This window comes from Corvus kubaryi, unplaced genomic scaffold (genome assembly GCF_017639235.1).
Source record: "Corvus kubaryi isolate FWS band 111438036 unplaced genomic scaffold, C.kubaryi_AGA036_p1.0 37385, whole genome shotgun sequence".
Taxonomy (NCBI): Eukaryota; Metazoa; Chordata; class Aves; order Passeriformes; family Corvidae; genus Corvus; species Corvus kubaryi.
The window spans coordinates 29,192,145-29,218,999 of NW_024581127.1; the positions used below are offsets into that span (position 1 = coordinate 29,192,145).

The 26,855-nt window shown below is 41.2% G+C and overlaps 1 protein-coding gene across 1 annotated transcript in view; it reads left to right on the plus strand.

Annotated features, from left to right (window-relative positions):
- TG (thyroglobulin) overlaps nucleotides 1-26,855 on the plus strand; it is a 149,626-nt gene that overhangs the window by 13,306 nt on the left and 109,465 nt on the right. The window contains exons 9-22 of the mRNA XM_042036167.1: nucleotides 1,811-2,875; nucleotides 4,384-4,971; nucleotides 6,151-6,393; nucleotides 6,734-6,871; nucleotides 7,418-7,495; nucleotides 7,938-8,050; nucleotides 8,933-9,044; nucleotides 9,701-9,901; nucleotides 13,617-13,826; nucleotides 16,473-16,627; nucleotides 17,148-17,304; nucleotides 19,497-19,721; nucleotides 24,353-24,502; nucleotides 26,019-26,189. Coding sequence (XP_041892101.1) covers nucleotides 1,811-2,875; nucleotides 4,384-4,971; nucleotides 6,151-6,393; nucleotides 6,734-6,871; nucleotides 7,418-7,495; nucleotides 7,938-8,050; nucleotides 8,933-9,044; nucleotides 9,701-9,901; nucleotides 13,617-13,826; nucleotides 16,473-16,627; nucleotides 17,148-17,304; nucleotides 19,497-19,721; nucleotides 24,353-24,502; nucleotides 26,019-26,189 — 3,606 coding nt within the window. The remainder of the gene's footprint in view (nucleotides 1-1,810; nucleotides 2,876-4,383; nucleotides 4,972-6,150; nucleotides 6,394-6,733; nucleotides 6,872-7,417; nucleotides 7,496-7,937; nucleotides 8,051-8,932; nucleotides 9,045-9,700; nucleotides 9,902-13,616; nucleotides 13,827-16,472; nucleotides 16,628-17,147; nucleotides 17,305-19,496; nucleotides 19,722-24,352; nucleotides 24,503-26,018; nucleotides 26,190-26,855) is intronic.

The following is a 26,855-nucleotide window of genomic DNA, read 5'->3' on the forward strand; positions in this document are numbered from 1 at the left end:
TCCTACATTTGTTTCATATTACTGTTCTTGTGGAATTGTTGCTTGCACTAACTTATCGGCCCTCTGAGGAATGTTCTTCATCCCTCTAACCAAGAGCCAACATTGAAAACAGAAGGGGCCCATCCTACAGAAAGTTCTTTTACAAAGAAACTTCTGGGAAGGGACCCTGAGCTCCTGTCAGGAACTGCAGAGCAGGACAAGGGTGCAAAAGCAGGAGTGAGAAAGATGTCAATCACAGAACATCGGATTACTTGCTTATCATTTTAGCAGCTTTTTAGGTTTCCAGCTTTCATCCTTACTGTTAACAGGACTTGTGATTGCTTTATCATATTGCCTGGTTGTGGAATAAATTGAGATGGAGTGGGGAGCCCAAGGGAGGCTGTGCTGCAGGCTAAAGCTGCATATCCATGGTCGTGTCCCCTACAGGGACAGCAGTGGTGCTGAGGGAGAAAGTGTGAGAAACATGGAAAATGCACACAGCTCCAAATATCCTCCTGCAGGTGGGAGATGCCCCAAACTGGAGACTGAGTCCAGATCATTGTGTTCAGCCCTCCCCTATGGGGTTAACTTCCAAGGATGTGCTTAATTGTCCTCTAGCCTTTTATCCTTCCTAGCACTCTCTGGCAATAAATTTCATTATCATAATTATGTGTTCTACATCTGGACTTCTCTGTACTGTGAGAAATACTGAATAATAATTGTCTATTGTGAATGATGTGGAGAATTCTGTTTTTAAAAACCTTTATCGTATTTTTTTGTCCAGACTGAATGTTCTCTCACACTGGAAAAGCTGTTCTGTCCTCAAAATATCTTTGCCTTCCTTCTCTATAGTTCTGCTACTTTTGCATCCCTTCTCCATAATTCTGCTACTTTTCAAGGACAGGTAACTGTGTAAATGGCACATGAGTCAAGCTGTGCATTCCAGAGATGCAGTCAGTGCCGTAACCATCCTCTCTGCCTGATTCTTGGTGTCTTTATTTTTATCGAGTCTTTCCTTTTCTGCTGTCTTTGGAGCCCTAAACTTAGTCCTTCTTCACAGATGTGTTGCATCCTAACTTAGAGCCCTTGCTGCCTGTGTATCAGTGTACAGATGGGGCTGGATGCAGCTACACCTGTGACATATAGGGTATGAGTGCCCAGGACCACTGTTGGTACCCCCAATACCCTGACATTTGTCTATCTTTGTTGAAATTCTGCATTTTTTTCCCTTAGAACTCATTTGTGAATGCCATCTGGCCCTTAGAACTCTATTACTGCTAATTTTAACAATTTGTTTTCAAACCTCTTGCAACGAACACCTCACTATGAAACTGAAGATCTAGTTAGGAAACCTCCATAAATTCCTCATTAGTGGGCATTGTTTAAAATAAGTTTCTCTGCAGTCTATTTCTCGTTCTTCAGTTCACACATTTCACCTGGATCACTGGAGGTTTTCCTTAGCAGCAGGCATCCTACTGGAGAGCTAAAATATTTGGAAAAGACATTTTTCATTCTTTCAGCCAAAGGAACAGGGACAAGGATTTACATTGGGAAGCAACAGAACCAGTAAAAGACCACAGAGCAGAGAACTTGGCCATGGAGAAGGAATGTTTCCTTTCATTTTTAGGTCTTGACTGGAAAATTTTATTTGTAGACCATAGGCACTAACATTTCAAATTTCCTTATCAGTGTGCATGGTGCATAGTTGGGAAGCAGGTTAATCTATACTTTAATGTTGTTTCTGCCCCAGCTGCTTGAAAGAGAACAATAGAATTACAGGTTCTGGAGGTTCCAAAATTTGCTTTTATTTTCTTTTTAAATCTTTCTGTAGGTGAAGAACAGTCGTGCATCTCCGAGCGGCGACGGGCCTTGTCGAGGCTCCTTTACGGCCCTGCTGGGTATTTCAGTCAGTCCAATTTGTTTTCCACGCCAGATAAGCAGTCAGACAAAATTGATGGCTTCTCAAGACCCTGCCCTCCCTCCTTCAAGGAGCTGTATCTGGACTCTGGATTGTCATCCCCACTTACACAAAGCCCGTTTGCCAGCCAGACTCCTGAGCTAGAAACCACCCTTAGTGAAGCCATTGCAGGGATGTTCCCATCAAGGGAACTGGCTCAAGTGGCACTGCAATTCACTGCCAATCCAAAGCGCTTCCAAGAAAACCTCTTTGGAGGAAGGTTCTTGGAGAATTTGATCCAGTTTAACTTCACAGGGGTACTTGGCACTAGTGGGAAATACAGCATTGGCCAGTTTTTCCAACAGGAGGATGTATCAGAGAGGGTTAATGGCCAAGGCCCTCTGGAATCAGCTGAGGCATTTTCTCTGGAAGTATTAAAGAGGAGTTCCATTTTGAGTAAACCTCTTGTGGGCAGCTTTGGCCGCACAGTAACTCTCCAGGACAATCAGAATATGATGAAATTCCTTTCTTCTGTCCTGGAGCTACCAGAGTTCTTTACTTTTCTTCAACAAGTGATTTCCATCCCCAAAAGCATTGCTGAAGATTTAGGTGAAGTGGTGAAATTAGCACTGGGATCCAGAGACTGTGGTGAGGAGCCAAGGGACCTGTTTGTCCCAACATGCACCAAGGAGGGGAGGTATGAGGAAGTTCAGTGCTATGCAGGAGAGTGCTGGTGTTTGGACGCTTTGGGTAAGGAGGTTCCAGGCTCAAGACGTCAAGGCAAACATCCAAGGTGTCCCACCGAGTGTGAGAAGCAAAGGAGAAACCTGAAAAACCTGAAGCAAAGCCTGCCTGCAGGATCAGATCTTTTTATTCCCTCTTGTACTGAGGATGGAGACTTTCTGCCACTCCAGTGTTATGGGACAAATTGTTTCTGTGTCGATTTGAATGGCAAGACTGTTCCAGGAATAAGGGGGAAAGCTGGAAAGCCGATGCAATGTAAGTCTTAGGGACTGGGAATTTAAAGACACTTTCTTTTGTATGGGAATTCCATGATTCTTTCTCCATATCTGATTACATCTGGAAATAAATGGATAATGTATGCAAATGTCTCCTAACAGGAAAACAAGTCAGCAGAGGAATAGTGGGAAATACAGTGTGTGTCAGCCTTGATATCCCAGGTCCTAAAGGTGGTCAGGGTGTAGGGTGGGCACACTCAAAGCAGAGGAGCCTGAGGTCTTGCCTGGTTAATGAATGTGTCATTGGTGTGTCTCTACCTCAGTGTGCAGCTGGAGTGTGTAACATCCATGATGCCCAGGAGACCTGGAACATCTGTGGAATTGAATGTGACCCCTGCCTAGTGAAAAAGCCCTTTTACTAACAGGACCAAGTCACCTGGGCAAGGTCACTGGCTCATCTTTTCCTAAGAACTAAAGATTTTCAGTGCCTTAAACTATGAACTTGATTTAGTCTCTTTAGCTCAAGAATACATCCTCAACTTGGTAAGATATCACAGGACTCCAGACATAGGAGAGGGATTCAATGGCTGATAGGTTTCTCATAAGGGTCACAAAGTCAGGCTGAAAAAGTGAGTTGCAAATGACTTCTGACATCAGTTTGATAGACAATGAACTGCCTCTCCTTGCCCTTTTCTTTATGGAATATGAAGGAAGAAGGAAGCACATAGGCTGTAAATATTTGTCTTTCAAGTTTCTGTGAACTGAAAACGGCACATCAACAGGGAAAATGGACCAAGAGGAGAGCCAGCTTCTCATTTTGGGACAAATAGCAGAGTGTCCAGCAGTTGAGAGTGGTGCATAGTGAGGGAGCTCCTTTGAATAGAAGTTTGCAGAAGTAGTGGGGAGTTTGTTGTAATGATCTGAATTGAGAGAGGATTTATATCTAGCAACCCATCTGTAGTGCAATCCAAAATAAAAAGGTTCAGAATTCTCTGGAGCTCAAAAGAAGATGAGCTCCCATGGTTGGCTGGGTTTGTAGAGCTGCTTGGTGGCAACGTGAAATTTGGCTATGGAGGAGGCAGAAAAGGCTTTCAAACAAACTCACTCCAGTGTTTTGAGGGATGGTATTTTTATATTCGGCAGCAGTAGAGAGTAGGAAGAGAGGACACACAATCTTAAAATTCTGGTTTGGTCCAAGGGGAATAAAATCAGTATTATTCCACTATTCAGATGGTTTCTTTTTCAGAGATTGGTTGAATAAAGAGTAACAACCAGATTGCTGAGTGTATCTGAAAATACCTGATTGGTGTGAACAGATTCAGGAAGGCATTTAGTGGCACCTGCCCCCCCAGTAAGAACTACAATCTTACCCTGGTTCACCATGTGACCTTAATATTGCTAAGCCCTCTTAGTAACAGGCCAGGAATGTTGTTGTTATTATTGGGATGAGTGACCAAGTTGTGGTAGTGGTGTTTATTGTACTGGAGAGTAGGGGCATTGTATATCTTCAGTGCATTCACAAGATGTGCATGTTTTTCTTTTCCCCAGGCCCAAGCGCTTGCCAGCTAACAGCTGGGCAGGAGTTCCTCAAGGCTGTGAAGCTCCTGTTGTCAGATCCAAGTGCTGTGCCTCAGCTGTCCAGCATTCAGCTCCCTCAGTGTGATGCTGAGGGTGGCTGGAGGCAGGTGCAGTGCAGTGGCCCTCCCGAGACAGCCTTCGAGTGGTACGAAAAGTGGATTGCAGAGAACAATGAAGGCAACCCCCTGCCCATTGCTGATCTCTTGAACACAATAGCTGGGTATAAAGAGGCATCATCTGGAGGCTTTTCGGCTTTTGTTAAAGCTTTGTATGAGGCTGGGCACCAGAATGTCTTCCCTGCATTTGCCATGTATTCCTCTTTCACGGATCTCCCACCCGAAGTGCTGAAAGGAAACGTGACCAATGCATCTGAGAACATTTTACTGGACCCATATATGTTCTGGCAGCTTCTGACTGAGCAGCTGAGCTACTACCCAGGACCCTATACTGATTTCAGTACTCCATTAGGCCACTTTGAACTTCGTGATTGTTGGTGTGTTGATAGCAAAGGAAGAGAGCTGGAGGGAACAAAGGCAGGAGCGAACCAGGTTCCAGCATGTAAGTAACAATTTCTGGCATGTATGTAGTAGTGTTTCTGGTCTGTTATTTTATGCCACAAGAGAGGGAAGTCCTTTCAGTTGCTGTGAAGTAGCAGAAAATAACTTGTCAGAAAGATCATCAGCACTGCCATTGTCACTGGACATCAGAAGACGGATGACTCATTTCTGGTAAATAAGTGGTGCCTCAGCTTTGGGAATAAGGAGGAATAAAGTTCCATATCAAGTTTGTGTAGATTTTATAATTTGGAATTTGGACATATAATGCTTTTGCAGAAGATACTTAGCCAGATGGTAAAGGATATTAGCAAGTGTGAAGAGTTGTTTGGAAAAAGCAGGATTACACTGTGATGTAAATGACTTTCAAGAATGACAAAATGAAGCAAGAGGGATTTTCTTTACTGTTTTTTACTATGTGGTCAAAAGTAACAGATATCCTCTAGAAGTCACTAGGAGGAGAGGGAGGCCAGCACTGAGTTCAGTAAGCTCTCTGTCTAGACACCTCCTCCAAAGGTGCTGGGCCCTCTTTGGGGTGACTCCTGCAGATGACCTATGTTATCAATGCCATCACTGAAATGGTTCTCATCAGGTAGTATTTTTCCAGCTGTGAGGAAGATACAGGACAATGAGTGGCAAACTGTTGGAGATTCCAGTTCTGTGGGCAAGTGGGGAATAGATGAAGGAGATTAACAGAGTTATTTTGGAGGAGCAGCTTTCATGGAGCTGGTTCGGTGTGTTGAACTTCACTTTCTGGGTCAGTAGGTGTATGGAGAGGACAGGCCAAGTGTCAGCTGCCACTCCATACCTAAGGGATATACCTTCATTTTCCTTTCTGACTCACACTTCTGATTTTCCACAGTTTTTCATGGCAGCAACTGATGGAATGTTCTGTAGAGATGTATTAACTCTGTTTGTAACCAATGAGGACTTAAAATCGTCAAGCCTTTGGCTGAGGACATGGAGAATGTTTGTGTGACTCCTGGCACTCTCAGACACTTGCTGTTAAACAGCTAGGCACTGACAAGTGTCCTTTGTTTGCTTCATTATGCAATTCAAAACTGAGTACAGAGGGGACCAGATGATACTAGTTAAAAGACCAGGTAGTTTTCAAATGCAACTGTTTACTGGATTTAGATGAAAGTCATTAATATACTCTTCATATATATACTTTTTAATGCAGGTCCTGGTATATGTGAAGGTGTGAAGCAGGAAGCCATGAAATTTATGGAGGAGGCAGAGCAGCTCATTCTGGCCTCAAATGGTTCCCAGTTTGTCTTTGGAGAGAGCTTCTTGCTGGCGAAGGGGATCCAGTTCACGGACAGTGACCTCCTGCGCTCTGCTGGACCCGACAGGACGGAGGCAGTGATCTCCCAAAAGCTGCTGTCAGGCAGTGACTCTGCTCTCCAGCTGGCTGCATGGTCAGGTGGGTGGAAAGGAGAGGAGAGCTTGATTAAATAGAGTCATGCCCAGAATCTGTGCAAGAGCACTTGATGTCAAATGCAACTTTGCTGAAAAGCAGGTGCAAGTCAGCAGGTGTAATTAATCAGGGTCATTAACCTGCCACTCCAAGAACTGATTTCAGTAGTGTCATATGTATGACACAGTGCAAATATAAAATCTGGGCACTTACCAGCCTTTATGTACTTTAAACATTTATTAATTTATCTTCTGAAGTACGGGGAACATTCAGGTTTTTGCAAATATGTGCTTCTAATATATCCTGTATTGCACACTAGCAGCTTTCTTTTACTTCTCTTTTATAGTCCTACACTTCTACTGGCAGAGTCACTTTACTTCAAAACGTTCTGCTGGGGAAGCAGCACAGGTGGGATTTCTCCCTTACATCCCTCAGTGTGATGGCCTGGGAAACTGGGAGCCAAGTCAGTGCTATGAGAGCACAGGTGAGCAATTCCTAAGACACTCTGGGCCGTCTGAACAAAGAAAATCTAAGAAGAATTCTAATTAAAGGATAGAAGACCGGTAGTAGTCAGACTGGAGGAAAGTGATGTGGTCCACAAGATGTATGTAAATTGACTGGAGTCAAGTGGCAGCTCATTGGGGCTCAAAAATCAGTAGATATTCAGTTGCTTGCTGCTAGTTGTGTTCATTGGGGGTTGGTCCTGGTGCTGGTATTGCTTAATGCCTTCAGTCATGGCCAGGATGATGAGTTGGAGTGCACCCTCAGCAAGTTTGTGGATGATGCCATTTTTCTGGGACTAGGTCATAGGGCTGCAGTGGGGGATTCTCACCAGAGCTGCTACATTTCCATTCACACCACTGCTCTCAGCTGAGATCTACTAGATCTCTACTAGAGAGCAGACTTAACTGTGGCTTAGATTTACTGACCCCATTCTATGGAGCTGCAGAGGATGAAAATCCTCCTGGTATGCAACAAAGCACATTGAAGTACAACATCTAAAATGAAGCTGCTTTTCTTCCCTGGCCAGGTCATTGCTGGTGTGTGGATGAGAGAGGACGTTATGTCATGGATTCCTTGGTCTCACGCTCAGCAGAACTTCCCAAATGTCAGTTGGGTCCTCTTCCTAAATATTTGCCTTTACCTGTTCTTGCAAATTTTAATATTTATTGGAAATTCTAGTATGATATGCATGAAGTAACGCTTGCTTTTAACCATTGCAAAAAAAGGAGAAGGAATTTTATTCTTATTTTGCTAATTCATTTAATTTCATTGTGCATTATTTTGGCTTTCATTATTTGAGAGTGGATACTCTACTGTTGGTGGCCCTGCCTGAGCAGGGGGATTGGACCAGTTGTCCAGCCAGGTGTCTGCAGAGGTCCCTTCCAACCTCAGCCATTCTGTGGTTTTATCAAACACCGATGAGGAATTCCCTGCCTGAAACTGTAGCAGTGCCTAATACAGATGTGTGAGGGAGCTGGTGATGCAACCCTTTCCCTTGCTTTGCTCTGAAGCTTGATTTTATTTTAAAAATGTTTTCCCTCTGACAGGCCAGACTTCATGTCAGCGATCCCGAACCAATGCCTTAATTTCCAGCTGGAGACAGAGCAGTGCAAAGCTGGACACCTCTACAGCTGATCTGTTCATCCCCAACTGCCTTGAGGTGATTTAACATGACTGGGGGAGGAAGCAGTTTTGCTTACACCATGCCAAAGTCATGTGCACTTTTAGTCCATGCTCCGTAAGCACCCCTTGTACATTTTTATTAACCTGAAGGAAAAGGGTAAGACAAAAATAACAGGTGGTGTTGCCCTGCAGAAGGCAGAATTTAAATATTTTTGAGATGGAGACTTGGAACAGGAAGCTCTGTGCCTGCCCACGCCTCCCTCCCACAGGCTGGCTCTGCCTGGTGCTCTTGCAGAGCTGTGCTTAATCAGCATATCTTAATTGACTGATATTTGGGGAGCTCTTTCTTCCTGAGCTGTGAGAGAATGACAGCGTGAGAGAGAGCTGGGTGCAGATATCCCAAAAAACAGGGTCTGTATGCTCTCAAATTGTGGCAGTGAGCAGGACAGAGACAAGCAAGGAACAGACATTTCATGTAATAGAATCATTATCCTATGGAATCACGTAATCATTTAGGTTGGAAAAGCCTGCGAAGACCAAGTCCAGCTATTACCCTACACTGCTGAGTCCACCACTAAATCATATCTTTAAGCACCACATCTACACATTTTTTGAACACATTTCAAACTAGGATTTTATCAGAACTTCATCTCAATAAACTTTTAGTCTACACCGTGCTTAATGGTTGGACTCAATGATCTTAGAGGTCTTTTCCAACCTAAATGATTCTTGATTCTCTCAGGGACTAGTCTGTCTGTTAAATTAGTTAGACTGTATTTTGTGTTTCTTTTCAATATGTTGTATTAATGGAAAAATGTAAATATAATAAAACATTTTAACCAATCTTTGGGGTGTGGGTTTAGGTGTGTCTGCGTTAAAGTACATTGCTCTGCAATGACATGTCCTTAATTCTTTGTAGACAGGAGAATACACTGTGCTGCAGAGATCTGACACAGATATTTGGTGTGTAGATCCTGTGTCAGGAGAAATATTCCAGCGTGGCAGCAAAGACTTGGATGGCAATCCTGAGTGTGAGTAATGCTTTGCCCCCTGCCTGTGATGCCTCATGCTTTGCAGCATAGGTGCTTTCCTTTCCAGAATGCTGCCTGTGAAACATGGGAGGCTCATAGTTTGATTCCTCAGTGATAGGGTGCATACAAGCACAGCAACACAGAAAGGGTATCTGAAGATAGTTACCCTTTACTTTCATTACACCAGAAATAAACCAGTCTAGACAAATTCATGAATAGGCTTCTATGCATTTTTTAATCTTTGATTTCTTACCACCATTTTAACTATTTTAAAATGTAAATGATCATACAATTATATTTAAAATTACCTTGATCAAAAATTTTTACTAAAAACATTAACTTGATTTCTTTTTTGCCTTTTAAATATGAACACCTAAATTATACACTATCATATTTGTAAAAAAAAAAAAAAAAAGTATTTTTTCAACAATTTTTCTAAAACAGTATCACTTGCACATTAATCTTAGAAAAAATGTGGCGTTTTTCTAGTAGAAGTAAAATTCCATGTTTCTATAATGATTCAAATTATTTATGTTTTCGTGGTCACTTGTCTTTCTTCCTACCAACAAAACAGGCTGGAGGCACTGCTGGTAAAGTCTTTAGGTCAATTTGTTGTCTTCTATTCTGTATCTTGCAAAGAATTTCTCTCTTTACAGGTCCCAGTTTCTGTAACATGCTGAAGTCCAAAACTGTTTCACGAGAAGCTGCCAGAGGCTACATCCCCCAGTGTGAAGGGGACAATGGGAGTTTCTCCCCTGTGCAGTGCAGCCAGGACCAGGAGAGCTGCTGGTGTGTCTTTGACAATGGAGAAGAGGTGCCAGGGACACGAGTAAGCAGAGGAAGACCGGAATGTGCAAGTGAGTTCCTGCTTCAGGCATTTACTTGTGAGCAAATCTAGGCCTGGAATTTAACCCAGATCCTAATTTTTCCACTCCCTAGTTGAATTTAATCTTATTTCTTCAGACCTTTAAAGACTTTTGCTCAAGCAACATGCTTATCTTTGTGTTGTAGCAGATATCAGACCTGCCTGGGCATGATGACCAGTTTTCTTCAGGTGCTTTTTCAGGGAAAAAGGAGAAGGGAATGGATCCTTGACTTTTACTTATTCATAAAATTGGTTGAATCAAACCAGTTGAGCTATGAAACCCAGCTATAAAGCCAATCTGAACAGCTTGCTGCAAACTTGAACCTGCTCCAGTCTGAGCTGGCTCTGGGATTAAAACCCATTCAGCTGACTAAAATAAAATTTGAAAAATGTATGCTTCTGCCATTCTGACTCTTGGCTTGTGACTAGAATTGTGAAAAGGATGTGCCAAAACATTGCATATTCACAGAGTATTTCCTGCATGACCAGAGCTGTGAAGCACTGGAATTCACTCATGGTTTCCAGTGAGATATCCAAATGGGAGACATTTGGATAAATTTAATTTGCAATGGCCTTTATGCATTTTCCCATCACTGAAGAAAAATTAATTAAACTTTCTACAAGGCTATGCTCCAAAATGTAACGATTAGTGTGGAAAATAACGATGTAAAAAGAAAACCTTCAACTGGTGTCTGCAGGACACTGCTGTTTTCATAGTTCTTTTGTTGGTGTTTGTTTGTTTGTTTTAGGGGAGAAGGTTGAAAAAAATTTAGAGAAACAGGACCACATAATTTGCTTCTGTTTCCTTTTGTGATTCTGCCATATAAAGAGTAACACAGACTTGTGCTCACCATCCAAATAGATGTGACATTTGGGGACATGGTTTAGTGGTGCAGCTGACAGTGCTGGGTCAATAGCTGGACTCAATAATCATACAGGCCTTTTTCAAACTTGATGATTTCACAATTCTATTATAAAATATCTGAATGTGTCAACCCAACTGCCTGCAAGGTTTCTATCAACTAGGTAACTGCTCAGCCAACTTGGAAATAATTTTCTTTGAACTCTCTTGTATCAATAGAGAGCTCTGAGGATGGGATTTTATGAGAAACCAGAAGGAGACCCCATGGTTGTATCTGCCCCATGCTTGTGGTGTTGTATGGAGACGCCAACGGAGCTCTGAGGAGCTACCAAAGTAGGGTGGTGTCGTCACCTGCACGTAGCCATCCAAGGCAGGTTTTTAGCTCTTCAGAGAAGCAGAGCTGACCACAAGTACAGTGCTGCTTCCATCCTGTACTTTTCCTAGAGAAAATAGCAAATAATAGTGATTAATGACCTTTCTTTTTTTTATAATACTGAGCTGAGAAGGAGAACTGCTTTGAAAGTGTAGTGGAAACCTGGCTTTACTGAAAGCTATTTGTTTATTTTCTACATAGATATTGAAGTAATCTTTAGTGTTCACCCTGGATTTTGAAAGAGCAATGGAACTTTTCATGACAAACGACTTAGTTATTGTGTAAAAATAGAGAATCAAAAGTTAGTTTTCTCCTCAGTCTACCCAGCCTTATGCCTCTAGTCTTGGGAATTACTAATAATTGTTCAGGAAAAGGAGTACTATACTGCTACCTTGGAGATCTTGTCTATCAGCAAAATAAGCTGTTGTGGTGGGAAAATATGGTAATTTTCTCCTTCAGCAAGAGAACAGATAGCTGTAAACAGAAACTAATAACTCAGAGTGGCCAGTGAATGGAGTGGCCAGGAGGTTTTCATTAGTTTAATCACTTCCATCGGAGGTAGAATCCAACTTCTAGTTGACATGCACTGGAGACATGACGCTAAGTACCCTAGCAGCCCTCCCATCCTCATTCCCACTTCCCATAACTCTGAGTACAGACAGAGGAGAGACAGATTTTCAGAGAAGGTCCTGGAGATGTTAATTTCCTTGTGGAAATCTTTGGAAACACCTATGAAAGAAGTGTCAATATTCGGCTGGATTCTGATTCACTCCTACAGGACAAAGAAACAGGACAGTGACAAAATGGTGAAGGTTTGACAAAAATAGTAAATGAAATGGCATCTCTAGAGGGATAAATGACCAAATTACTGATGGTGAACTGAAACCTCTGAACCACACCAGGAAACTACTGATCACTTCTGTTTTGGGGGCTGGTTATTTCCCTGACATAACACACCAAATCTCATTGGAATGCGCAGTAAAAGATTGTAGCAGCATTCAGCTGAGACTGGATGTGACTTGCTGGGTATAGAAATGTGCTAGAGCAATTAAGAAACCACAGACTAGTTTTTACATACTCTGTATAGATATATTAATGTAATTTCATGGCCAGGATAAGTATTACTATTTCTTTTACAGAGATGTCTTTTGTTCCTAAAACCTTGGGAGATTTATTAGAAGTTTGTTAAGCAAGGACGCCAGGTTTCCACCTTTACTGAGAAAGAGTCTGGCTACAAGAGTCAATACGAGAAGAGAAGGAATATAGTGGCCCCATTTACTGAGTTATTGCAAAAAAGTTGGTATAAAGGAGACTTGAACAAAAGAATGCTTTTGGCAATTCAGAGAGGAAGATATGAAAGCCTTTTTTGTTGGCATTGAAATGCTCAGAGTGGGAAAACAAAGATGTACTGCACACACTGGATCCCAGATTCATCCTACAATGTTTTAATACTTTAACTGAAAGTTTAATACAAGGTTTTTAATACTTCAACTGAAGTGGCTGTGTGGTTTTGGAATTAATCTTCGTATCTCCACCAAAAGTGTAGAGGGAGGGTGCTCAGACCTGAACCATCATCAGTGTTTGCCTCTCTCCAGTGATCAGGAAGTTTGGGACTGATCTGAGCATTGCAATTTGGAAAATGTTACAGCAAGCAAGTGAATCATATGATATGATAACATCTTTTTCTTTATGTTTATTTATAAGTGAGGAAGCTGTTTTTTCTTCCTATGTTTTGTAGCTCTGGAACTCATAAGTGTTTAAGTATTATACTGGATATACTTAGTAATGGAGTTGGGATTTGGCTAATATTGAGTGAAGCAGTTAGTTTGTACTGGTTAGTAGAAATTAATTATCATTGTAATTAGCCTGCTGTAATAGTCTGTTAGTGGGCTAGCAGGGTTTGAATGACTGTACTCATGCAGAGTGGGTTGCTAGGGAAAACTGCTCCAATTACAAAGCTCTACACTATTGTTTATATACATATATATATATTTAATGTGTATATTGGCCTGCTGGTCACTAGAAACATCTTTGTGCTGCTGAAGACACCACAGTCATGAGTTCCTGATCTCAAACCTCTCAAACCTTTCAAACTTCAGTCTAAAGGGAATTGAGATGAGGTTTAGGCCCTGCCTGTTTCCACTAGAAATCTTTTGTAAAGGTTTGTTCTGCTGTTGGTTAGAAATCTCCTTCTCATTTCCTGCTTAAATTTATTCATGACTGTTCAAAATATATCTGTTCCTAGAAACCATGCACGTCCCTTTCTGGACCCAATGCATTGCCCATCACAGTCAATATGTGTCTTTCCATCAGCTTCAGTAATCTGAACCAAGCTGACCTCAAACCAGATCAAAATTTATGACTGGGAAAGCACAGGGTTTGAATCTGTGGATAGGAGGGGTTTATGGACTTTTTCCTATAAGTCATCATAGCACACCTCTAACACATATCCTCTTTCTCCTTTGCCTGCAGGTCCGCAGTGTGCTCTGCCATTTGGTGCCTCAGCTGTTGCCAATGGGGCTGTGCTTTGTGAAAATGTCCCTGGGCAAGCTCCAAGCATCCAGCAGTGCCAGCTCGTGTGTCGCCAGGGCTTCTACAGTGCCACTCCCAACACCTCATCCCAGTGTGATGTGCGGCAGCGGCGCTGGGTCTCGGCTGCCCCTCTGCTCCAGGCCTGCCAGAGTATGTCTGATCTGATCTGATCTGTTCTGATCTGCTGGGGCTTGGGGAAGGCTCAGAGAAGTGTAAACAGTGCAAAAATCAGCTTTTATCACAGAACTACTGCGTGAATAACGCCCACAGTTATAGGGGAGTTGCTAAATTGAGGTGCAGGAGATGAATCCTGTCTTCTGCCATCTTCACTTCTGGCTCTTGGCTGGCCCCTGTGCCAGAAACTGTCCCTCTTGCCTGTAATAATAGAGCTATAAATACCTATTCAATCTATATGCAGATTTTTCTTGTTAGTTAAAAGATGCTGGCACCATAAGTGATTCTGATGGAACTACTTAGTCCTGGAAGAACAGATGAGCGCCAGATGTTTGAATTTGGCAGAGCTTGACTATTTATTTGCATAATCAAGTCACTGTTACTTCTGCATGTTTTTTTGCAGCAGTCTGTTCTTAAGGATTATTGTTGTATTTGTTGGCTGACTTCTGGTGTTTTTCAAACCATTTTGCTTTCAAGAAAAAAATGGCACTTTGAATCTTGGAAGAATTGGGTGTCCATTCAGAGCTCATGTAATTGGATATTAACATTGGCCTTTTCAATTACTTTAAAAAAGAGATACATTCTGATCAAAATGGCAATTTGTAGCAGTGCTGAACTTTGAGAAATACAGGTCTTTCCGCCAAGTTTGGAGCTACTTTTCATTTCCAGAATAGGTTACACACATTAATCAATCTTCAGGATGGGTTAAACTCTTCTATTCCAAATGCAAATATTTTTAAACTTTAAATTTCAGACTGAAACTTTTATCTGTGATTGTGCTTGTTAGGTTTTTGTAGCACGTTATGAAATGACTTCCATGTTTGCCTGATGGCAGTGGAGTAACTCTGTAAGGAGAGAGGGGAGTGTGTGTCAATCTGCTATAAAGTTTACTGTAAGCCAAGGACTTTCCCCAATAATTCGTGTTTGGAATAGAGCATGATTTTACAGAGAGAGAAAAAATTCCCAACACATCAGAAGGCAATTGAATAAACTTCACAATAATGGCAAATTCACCAAAACACTTAGTAATTTGTTCCAATGGATAATTACCCTCACTCTCAAAAATCATATTTCCTGTTCTTTATGTATACATCTAGAGACTGTGGTTAAATCAGCTCTTTAAATACACTCTGAAAAACTAAGCAGAGAGAGGGCTTTGTGCCTTGCAGGAAGAAGCAGGTTTCTGTATCCTCTGGTCCTTTCCACCATTCTGTTTGGAATGCTTCCAGCATTGCCCAGGCTTTCCCATGCTCATTTTTGGGGTGAGGGATGAGGAATTGTGCTGCAGCAGTGACACTCTTATGTGATGCAGTGAGGGTCTGCAGAGGAGCTGAATGAGGGAGAGCTCTGCTGCTTGTTCAGGCTGGTGGGATAAGAGCCAGCTCCATTTGGAGCTGAAATGACAATACGACTGTTATGCTGAACCTGAGATAACAAACTCTTCATGAAGCCTGGGATCAAAGTTACTCCATGGGAGACAAGATATTTGCATCTTTTTTTTCTTGCTAAAAACTGATTAAATAGATTTTTATTTTGTGACTGATGAGCTCACAGATTTGTCATTAATTTGTGTGATTAGCATCACTTAGGTTTGCTATCAAAAGTTCAGAATGGTCTTGTAGACATCCATGGCAATGCCATTATTCTGCAAATTTATTCTCTCCTGAAACTTATTCCCAGTTAGTTTGACAAGCTGGATTTCCAAAAGCCCATTTATTTAAGTATTAATTGCTTTTACCACTTAATTCCTTTTTTAATAGAAGTGTTTTCATGACTGCATGTAAGAAAAGTGAAAATCGACAGGTCAATCATTCTTGTCTTTCTGTTTCTTTTCTAAGTATTGGCATAATGTCAGCTTTCATGTAGTTCTCTGGAAGTTCCTATTTGCTAAAGCTTATGAAAAATCATCAGTAATGAATCAGCTAGTCCTTATCCTCCTGTGAGTTAGTGCTCCAGTGTAAAATATCTCTTCATTATTACCTAAGTGCATCACTTGGCTTCTTCTCTAATGCTCAACATATATATATATCAAGTGTTGTAACCGCTGGACTCTGCCTACCAGGCTGCTGCTCCCTGTGAGCACTGTGGTGGTTTCCTAGGGCCATGCCATTAATCGCATCCCAGAGTCCATTTCGGACAGCCCTGTGATCTGGCTCTGGCAGCCAGCAGTGTTACAACACAGTGGTGGTAAAGAAGGCAGAGAAGGATCTCTCATGAGGGTGGTAAGATGGCTTTATTCACACCTTGTCCTGCACTCCCGGCCGCAGAGAGAGAGACCTCGTGGTCTGGGTGCGGGGTGCTTTTGTCAGGGGCCCAGGGGTGGTCCCTGGGCGGGGTTGGGGTACAGGAGCCAACAGGGAGAAACCGAAGGAGTGGCCAGGGCTAGGGCAGGCTACAGGGGGAATATGGCATCACAGAATCAGGGGGTTAACAGGCTACTACAATCAAGCTTGTGTCTTGCTGCTTATTATTTACTACTGACAGCTCTACTGCTTTCCCCTTAAAGTGGGGAGATGATATTGATGCAAACCTCAAATCGATGTTGTCTTTTCTAAAAGTAATTCTGAAAGTCAGGTTCCTCATTAGTGAGGTTACTAAATGCCCTTTCTACTTCATTTTTAGAGGTCCAATTATTTCAGACAGTCCAAGCTCAAACACACTTTCAACTACTCCTGCCTCCTGAGAAGACATGTAGTTCTGACTACTCTGGATTACTCCAGGCATTCCAGATATTTATTTTAGATGAGTTGAAGGCTCGTGGTTTATGTCACCTCCAGGTAATTTAAATTCCTTATCCTCCATTGTTGGTGGATTTTGTTTGTTTTGTTTGTTTTTGTTTTCTTTGGTTGGATTTTGTTTTGTATTAAAAATAGAAAAAAAAAAGTGAAACACAGCATAGACCTTTGCCTGTTCGAGAGAGGTGGAAAAATGGAATATACCGTGAAATCTGTCAGGATTGGCAGCACCCTCATATGGATGAGTGGGAAAAAAAGAGGTTTAGTCTCATACCACATCAGCAGATCAGCTTAGTTCCAGTCATAAAAATCGTGTCACATGAGCCTGTGCCGGTTTGGACAGAGCTCAGTATTTATTAAAAATTTGTCTCAATGGAAGACAATATTTTGGCTATTCTCACAGTGAGTATATGACTTGCTAAAACTGTATTTCCTTGCTTCTGTTTTTACAGCCCCTTTTGACAGTGTTACTTTTGAACATAGTACAGTGCAAATGAATAGGGCAAGAACCAGAAAGTGCTCAGGTTGACTAACTGTGGTTTCACTTAATTCTGAATTCGAGGTAAATGCATTTGGAAAAACTGGCTCAGTTTCTGTCTGTGATGATTCCACTGTCTATGTCGAATGCCTGAGCGTGGATCGCCTGGGAGTGAACATCACGTGGAGGTCTCAGCTGGAAAACATCCCGACCGCTTCCCTCCCTGACTTACATGACATTGGTAAGTTTTCTTCCTCTGATATTTCTGTGGATTAAACCTAATTTGCTTTCAAATGTTTTGCTTCTCTGTCTTTATAACACTGGTGTGGTATAATTGAGCTTTTGGTGTTGATTATTTCCCTTTTCAGGCTTGACCGCACAGTGGAAAGAAGCTATAATTGAATGTTTCTTTCAGATAGGACTGCCTCTCCCAGCTGCCTTTACTGGGATTGAAAATTACTTTATCGGGCATGAGCTGAACTGTCCCAGATGTTAATTTCCATTGGGCAAGTCCTCCGTGGTGGAAAAGTGTTTCTATTGTACTCAGAGAAACACAATTCACACACTGTTAAAAATGTAACTAATTTCTTCCAAGTTTTTTTTTTCTTCTTTTTTCCTTTTCCCTCTTTTTCTATTAGTTGCATTACCTTTGACACTAAAGAATGATCCTAACATCTGAAGTCCTAGAGCAACTATGTGGAGACCACTGACTGGCAGATCTTTGCTGTGGTTTCCACGAGAGTTAGGGATGGTGTAAGGAACTTCTTTAAAAGCAGTCAGTATTTTCCTTCAAAATAAAAGATATTAAAAATATATCTCAAATCCAAATGCCCTCTGTGGGCATATCAAGAATTGTGGCCTATATCAAGAGTAATGTGGTCAGCAGGACCAGGGCAGTCATTGTCCCCACTACTCGGCATTGGTGAGGCCAAACCTCAAATCCTGTGTTCATTTTTGGACCCCTCACTTCAAAAAGGACATTGAGGTGCTGGAGCATGTCCAGAGAAGGGCAGTGGAGCTGGGGAACAGTCTGGAGCTCAAGTCTGATGAGGAGCAGTTGAGGGAGCTGGGGCTGTTTAGCCTGGAGAAAAGGGGAGATCTCTCTACAACTGCCTGAGAGGAGGTGGGGGTCAATCTTTTCTCATAGGTCTCAAGTGACAGGACAAGATGAAATAGGCTCAAGTTATCCCAGGGAAGGTTCAGATTAGAAATTAGGAATTTTTTCACTGAGAGAGTGGTTAGGCATTAGAATAAGCTGGCCAGGGAGGTGGTTGGGTCACCGTTCCTGGAAGTGTTCAAGAGGCATCTGGATGTGTCACTTGTCACCCCTATAATTTAGGGGTGATTATGGTGCTGCTGGGCTGGTGGTTGGACTAGATTGTCTTGAAGGTCTCTCCCAGCCTTGTGGGACCTTTTCTCCAGTTTTACTGCTTTGGAATGGTGTTCCCAGCACTAAACAGAAATAGCTCTGTCTTCATGTGTCCTTCCTTCTTACTTTGGGGCTTGGAGATATGTGTCCTACAGCAATTTTTGCTTGATCAGAACTTAATTCAAAATCCTTCAGGACACAGATGGCAGCTGCAGTGGTCCTGTAGTGCCTGGCTCTACAGTCTGATATTGTTCACATCCACCCAGTTGTTCCACATTCTCAGGAAAACACGAAACGCAGAATGATAGAATGGTTTGGCTTGGAAGGGACCTTTAAAGGTCATCTAGTCCAACACCCCTGCCATGGGCAGGGACATCTTCAACTCAGTCAGGTTCCTCAGAGTCTCTTCCAATTTGACCTTGAACATTTCCAGGGGTGGGGCATCTACTGCCTCTCTGGGCAACTTAGTCAAGTGTTTCACCACCCTCACTGTAAAAAACTTCTTCCTTATATCTAATCTAAATTATATTTAGTCTGAATTATATCTTATCTAATACTCTTTTGCCCCTGTGAATATTTGAGCAGTTTGCAGGAAGTGAATCAAAGTATAATTGTGTTTGGTTTTATATCCAACTTTTTTTTTGAAAGTGTTCCTCTTTGAGGACAGTATCTCTTTGTCCCTCTCCACACTGTAAATTCCCTGTAGTACAAAAATAGCTTTTTGAGGGAATGATTGTATGGTTTCAGAAGAGACAGAGGAGAATCTCCTCTCTGTATACTCACAGCACCATCATCTCCCATTATGTTCCAACTTCCGTTACCTTCTAAGGGAGATTTGGGTCTTTCTGTGTTCAGTGGTTTTGGGTGTATTTAAACAGAGTGAGAAAAGTAAGACTGTAATTTGATAGACACTGTACAGATTCATTATGGTCAGCTGTTTGTTAACATCCTTGTATTTCTGCATCTGTCTCTTTTTTTAACTTCAAGTTCATCAGTTTCTATGTTCCATTCCCGTATTGGAAATGTCTTTCATGCTATTTTGTTGTATTTTTTTCCCTCTTTAGAAAATGCAATTGTTGGGGAAAATCTCATTGGAGCATTTATAAAAGAGATTAAGGATGGTGGTTTTCTGCTTCATTTGGATTCCAAGCAGTTCCTAGCAGATTCTGTCATTGATTTTCCCCGGGATGAAGAGTTTGATCTGTCTCCACGTGTGCAGCTCAGATGTAGAAGCGGGTTTCGAAGAATTTCATCTCCTGGGAAAGCAGGCCCTTATTCACAAGGATGTGGTATGTCTTATTTTTAGCTTTCCATTCTTAGATGTTGTCAGGAATCAGTATAAAACAAATTAGAAAATCATCAGTGAACTTCTGTTTAAGGTTCATATTTGAAAGGTGTGAGGCACCATTGTGAATGGGAGAGATGGGAATTAGTGCATTGCTTACTGTTCCGTCCTTGCGTTGAACCAACAATTTGGAAATTGGCATCATGGCATTGACATGGTAAAGAAAGTTTTGTAAGCAGTTTTGTGGACTATTTTAGATCTGTCTGGCAATAGAAAGTCATTCTGTAATGTACAGTATCCTTAATAAGAGGATTTCACAAAGATAATGTAGCCAGAGATTCAGATAATGATACATTGCCTGGAATAGAAAACTAGATGCAGAAATGACAGAAGTCCTGAGATTGTGAATTCTGGGGCCAAGTCCAGCCAGCTCAGATGGAAGCTTTTTTGATGCTGGCTAACACCCAGACCTAATTGCACTTCTGCCCTCTTTCCTTCTTCTTTCCTTCTGTTTAGTCTGGTTCCCTGGAACAGGCTGCCTTTCTGCCCACATCCTGCTTAGGGCTGCCAAACCTTCCTTTTCCACAGCTCCCCATGGCTGTGCCAACCTGTCCTCGGTACCAGGTCATGATGGCAAAGTGCCTTTGCCTTAACAGCCCCACTCTTGTTTCTATCAACACCAACCTTCCTTCAGTTCCTGATTGTTCTTGTTGGCCCAGTTGTCCTTAATGAGTCCATGTTTCATTTATGCCAGTTTGCAGTGTATTCACTATATCTAGCCTTTTTTTATCTAGGGAAAGAAGGAGAGATGTACCACTTGTAGGTATAAGATAACAGAAGCAGGTATTGGATAAGTTTTCCAACGTTGGGAATATTTTCAGATATTCATCACTTCATCACTGTGAAGCAAACCAGAATATGTGGAAAAAAATTATGTCCCTGCTTGGTGTGGTGTTCCTCTTTAAGTTCAGAGAGTTTCCTAATGCCTGGGTAAGGTAATCAAGTGACGAACCACTTTTGAACTGCTGCGGTTTCTAGCCTGGACCTTTAAGGGTAAATTGACTGCAGGTTCAGTTCATCTCCACAGTCTGAAACATTTCAGGGTTACTTAAATACATGCAGAAAAAATATTAATTCCTCCTGAGTCCAGAGTCCATAACAACTCCAGCTACTGAAAAAGATGCAGTGTTGTATTATTTAAAGGCATCATTATTTTTTAAGTAGAATCTGTCACTTAGAGCAGAACTTACAAAGAATTGGATCTTTCTGCCGAGTGCTGCCTGCCAGGCATAAAGGCCCCTAGGAAGCAGCGAATTAACCTGCCTTGTGGGTTAATTCATAAATATTTGAACCAGGTAGCTGTGGAAAATGTCACTCAGTAAAGTAGATATCATGGAGATGTGGAAAGAAGATGGTTTCTGCTCCAGCTTTTGACAGAGATTTCATACTCTAAGCTGTCGTAGTGTACCTGCTGCTGGACACTGGTTTGTGTAGCCGGACTGCATATTTTATTCTGAACAGGGAACTTAGGAATTCAGGTTCTGGTTCCTCTAATACATACATATATATATACACACATATATGTATGGATATGTCCTGGTCATTCATCCTGTCTGGATCTGTTTCTCTACTAATAATAGGGATTATTAATAAGAAGTATCACCTGTGACTACAGAAACCAAAGTTGTGTGAGGGTGGCAGAGATTCTGTATTCTGTCCTCTTTCCAGTTACAACTTGTTCTTGAAATGCAAATTGTGTTTTCAGATCCTGATCTTTTTTATGTGCTTGGTTTTATTTCACTGTCAATGTCATTTGTTTTTCCTTCAGGAAGTGTGGTCAGCTCATTAGTGACAGGTTTCTGATGCTCTCAATAAGCTTAATATTTTCATTTAGAAACATGAAACTTACATGTTTCTGCATCTTCAACTCTTATACTTTCCTTACAGTCATCTGCTTATTTAGGTTTGCATCTATTGTAGCTTTGTTTCGTGTTTTCCTGCCTGTAAAATGGGTAACATTTATCATGTGTTAATTTTTTCTAATGTGACATTTTTTTAGTCTCGGTCTTACACTGAGTTATGGTATGTCACAGGTATCTATTAATATAATTCCTTAAGAGTTTGGGGTAACAGTTTTATTTTTTCTAAATTTTAATAGGAAAAAAGGGCACTTTCTTTGCTAAGGTATGAATCAAAATGAAGAGAGTTGGAAACTGCCAAGGAGGACTTTGGGAACATAACCCTTCTCCCCCATTTATTTCAGGAGAAAACTTGAAGCCTGTTTTTAAATTAGCTTTGTTTTACTATACCTTTTTATGCTAGTTCTCTTTATTTTTTAAAATGCTTGACAATTCTATCGGAGTTGCATTGAGCATAACACAACCCAAACAAAAGGGCAGGCTAAATTTGTAGCTGACTGGCAGCTCAAGACTTCATTTCTAATAATCTAGATCAAGAATCAGATATCCCAAAGTTTTCCAGTACCCCTGGAGGGAAAAACGAGCAATGCAAGTGTTGGGCAATGGTGAGTTGTGACAGTTTTTGAGCTTGCCCAGTGTAGTGAGAGCTGAGGCTCCTGCAAAGGGTGGTATCCCTGTGGAATCACTTCAGTGGGTTGCTCCTTACTCTGTATTTTGCAACTTGTTCCCCTGGTACACAGAAGCCAGAGTCAGGTTGGAAGTGGGAGCAGGTTCCATATTTCATGTGCAGGAGCAAGGGATTAAATTTGGGTTTTTGTTTTGTTTTGTTTTTTATATTTTAATTTAATTTTTCCTGGTTTAGGGTTACAAAGTTTGTTCCCAGTGGTAACATTTAGCTCTGAGATTTTGGTTGAAAGCTGTTCTCTAGTTTCTTTTGTTGTTAAAATGTATTAATGTTAATGCTTGAAAGAAGTACAGTATAGTGGTTTGTCTACCTCGTAGGGTCAAACCAAACCTCTATGTGATTGTGTCAATGTGGCCTGTAGCTGAAGCGATGGGTCCCTCCAAGAGTTATAGAGTCTAGAAAACGTGATTCTGCACCAACAGTTTTTACTACTCTTTGTACCCTTTTGTCAATCCAATGTATGAAACGAAAGGCAATTTTTCTTGCTTAAAATATGATAGGAGACACAGATGTTTCTTTCACATTGTGACTAAAACTACAAAAACAGGAGAATGCTTTGAAAAGCTAAATTTGTTTAATTTTAAACCTTAATTGCTTAATTAGCCTCCTCATTCATTGCATTTTGTCTTCAATTTAAGCATGGATTGCTCATTTCACTTTAATTTCTGCTGTTGTACAATGAGTATTATGCTTTTTGCATGTGTTGGAAAACTGTCTTTAAAATGTATCAGACACTCTTGTGTATTAAGTAATGTGCTTTTGAAAGGAGAATTCTGACTGATCCAGGATTTTTTACATTCTGTAATTGATTTTAGATATGTGTTTTACCCAGAGTAATTGCCTTGATGCGTACTTGGAGGAAAATTTTAGTCTCACAGTTGTATTATACCAGACCTTTCCACTGGACTATTTACAGCAGATGAAGGAAGATATGATAATTTTTCTACTAGCTGTCTTTTTATTCTATTATAATTTATGTGCTCCCATGAGTTAAATTAATTTACATTTGGCTGTTTTGGCCAGAACAGCAGTTCATCATATGGGTTGTAGTGAGAATGGCCAATATTGCGTTACTGTTCCTCTCTCATGGAAGCTTAAACTTCTGTCAAGATGCAGGGCAAGAACAGAAATAAAGTTTTTCACCTTGTCAAAGTCCCAAAATATACATTTGATAGTGTTTTGAAGGAAATCTACATCTGGAAAGCAGCTGTGAAATAACAAGCAGAGGTATTGTCCTGCAAATATGTCTGTGACTCTTCTGCTTTAATGTTAATTTGAATGCTCTGGAGGGAAAGACAGTATTCCATGACATCCCAGAAGACAAAGAATTTTCTTTGTAAAATGCAACAGGTCAGCTGGAAGCATTGCTCCTGATTGTTTTGAAAATTCTATATACACGAACTAAGAACATCACTAAGAACATATTTTTGTTTGTGTTTGGGTTGTCATGTGCACAACTAGTGACTTTTAATCCAGCCATTACTGTTTAGTTTGGAAGTGCTTAACAAAAATTTCTGTGGCAGGAATTCTGAATGAAAGTGCTACCATATGGTGGATTTCTGTATGATGGTTTTGGAGTTTCTGCTCCTCACAGCCTTCCTGTTTCTGTTTGTAGTGTTAGAAGTTAATCTTTTTCTAGCTTGTGTTCCTTTGTTTTCTTTCACAACTTATCCACCTGCAATATCTTACTACAAATGGATTTGACAGATGGAAATCAGGCCTGGACTTGGCCTTTCCAAAGAGCTTCATGTGCACTAATTCAAGAACAGGTTTAGGGTGATCTGAGAAAACAGATCACAGCCTATATTCCTGTCATTGATGAGTTTAATGATCACTTAAGGAGTGTTTGCTTTGTTATACTTAGAAATACATATATTAAGAGCTTGAAGCCTATGGGAAATCTATCAGCATTATAAATAAATATATATGTATATATATACACACACACACATATATACCCACACATGTGTGTGCAAATGCCAGAACTGGTTGAATTCCAAACGAGTAATCAGGTGATTGTTCTCTTTGCAGTTGTTTGTCCTCCGGGCAGTTATTTCCAGGACGAGGAATGCATTCCCTGCCCTCTTGGCTACTATCAGTATCAGACGGGACATTCCTTCTGTATCAAGTGTCCTGTGGGCAAAACTACCAGCTCCTATGGGGCAATCAGTGCTGATCACTGTAAGTTGAACTCATTTTTTCCATATCCTTTATATTCTGGCTTCAAATAACTAATGATTTTTTTTTTATTCATCTCTAAGTAAAAAAAAAAAAACCACAACCTCCCTCTGGGGGTTTTTGGATGGATATGATCCCTTCTGCATACATTCAAAAGCATTTTACAAAGTCCAAACTGTCTGGTGTTGTGACCAAAAATGCATGAGAAACAAGTGGTCAGTCTCATCCAGGATGTTGTGGTTCCTCTAGACATGTTCATTGTCCTCAGGAATGATATCTGGGTGTTCAGTATCAGTAAGAAACTTCTTGTGCAGTTCATTTATTGTCACTTTCATGAACTCTAAAATAGTCTTGTTTTGTACAGCTCTTTCCCCTGCAAATACAAACACTTCTCACAAGGCAATTATTGAAATGTTCACTAAAACTGGTGAATTCAGCTTAAATGATTTGGTTTTTTTCATGCAGTTCTGTACAGAAAATCAGTTATTAGGTCCAAATTCAGTTTTGTCTACAGAATTATCTTATATAAAAATAAGATAAAAATAAGAATACCAAGAATGGGGGCTTCTTGGGAGTGTCATTGAGTATATGGTCTACTTTGTTCTCTTTCAAACTATTTGTTCTCTTAGGTGGGATAAACCCCCATTTTTATTGTAATGTCTCTTAATATCAATTAGCTCTTTGCCTGCAGTTGTCATTCTTCTTTTCCCTGTGTGTTTCCTGGGTAGGTATTGGACTTGTGTTCTTAAAAGTTTGCTCCTTAGGGTTTAAAAACTTGTACTTGCAATTTTCTTTGCTAAATCTGCTCCCTGCCTGGTTTCACTTTACCTTTGTGCTGCACCTCTGCCAGCCCTCTCCAAAAGCCAGGTTACACATTATCTTCCTACTTTCTTTCATTCCCTGATGTCTCCTTGCAGAGTCTGAAGAGTTTTTCTGAATTAATTGCTGTGATAGCTCTTCTCATTGCTCACAACATTCCACAGATCCACTGCAGCAGGCATTGTATGAAAATAGAGTTCCTCCTCTGTACTTTGCTTTACAGTACTGGAAATACATCAACAGAGATTTGATGCATGACAGAGAATCCAAGAAATGTTTGAAACACAAACTGAAGTAGCAACAAAGCAGTGAGACTACCATGCTCTAGAGCATGAAACTCCGTGCAAATCATAGCTTAATTTTCAGTGAAATCTCTGCTGTGCTAAGGGGACTTCTGTCCTACAGCATTGATCATTGTCTTACTGCATTGACAGGACCAGTGGCTGCACAGGAGGTTCCCCCTGAACATCAGAAAATGTTTTTACTTTGAGAACAAACAAGCACTGTCTCAGGTTGCCCAGGGAGGTTCTGTACTCCTTTTCCATCTGGAAATGGTTCTGGGCAGCCCAGGTGGCCCTGCCTGAGCAGGGGGCTCTGACCTTATGACCTCCAGAGGTCCTGTCCAGCCTCTGCCATTCTGTGAAACCCTGTGGCAGCATTATCAAAGCTCCTTTTTCCTTCCCTTGCTCACTTGTAACAGGTGTCACATCCTGCCAGAGCAATGAGCAGGGCCTGCAATGTGATGAAAGTGGCCAGTATAGACCTTCCCAGCAAGACCCTGACACCAAGAAATCCTTCTGTGTCAACAGCTTTGGAGCAGCATTGGACTGGACAGAAACAGAGGATCTCCTTACAGATGACCAGTGCTTGCGTAAGTGACAGAAGGATATCTTGGATATGTTTTGACCCCACCTGGGTGAAACCTCCTTATGAAGAGATTAATCACTCCACAGCTTATGGGGATTCACTGTCCCATAGTTATTCACTTTCCCATACTTGTGCCCTCTGCCTTAAGCCACATTCCTCCTTAGTTTTGCATTTCTTGATGACACTGGGGAAGTTATTTCTGGTAAGGGAAGAGAGAGAAGCAGGTTTCCTGCACTCTCAGATGGCTGCCATCTTTTGATGTGTCCTGACCTCATGCTCTCTGCTTGGAAACCCAAAAGAATAATGAGAGGGCTAATGAGAAAGGAGCAGAATTATTAATTTCTTTGTAAAATTATCGCTCATCAGTATATTCATGGGAAATAGACTATTTTCAGCGATGACCTCACAGCCACAACATAACATCACCCCCTGGGCCCCTGCTGTAAGGTATCTGACTTGGGGAACACATCCTGGCAGGCTGGGGGAGGTTACTTCTGCTTGAACACAGCTGTTAAATGCTGGTTCTCAAGGATGAAAAACTTGAAAAAACAAAGAAAGTAATCTATCAAACAGTCCCCAGACTGCCTGCAGTAAGATCTAATTACTCCTCTCAGCCTCAAAGCTTTTGCTTTTTCCCAGAAGTTTTTATATGCTCATCATATGATTGGTA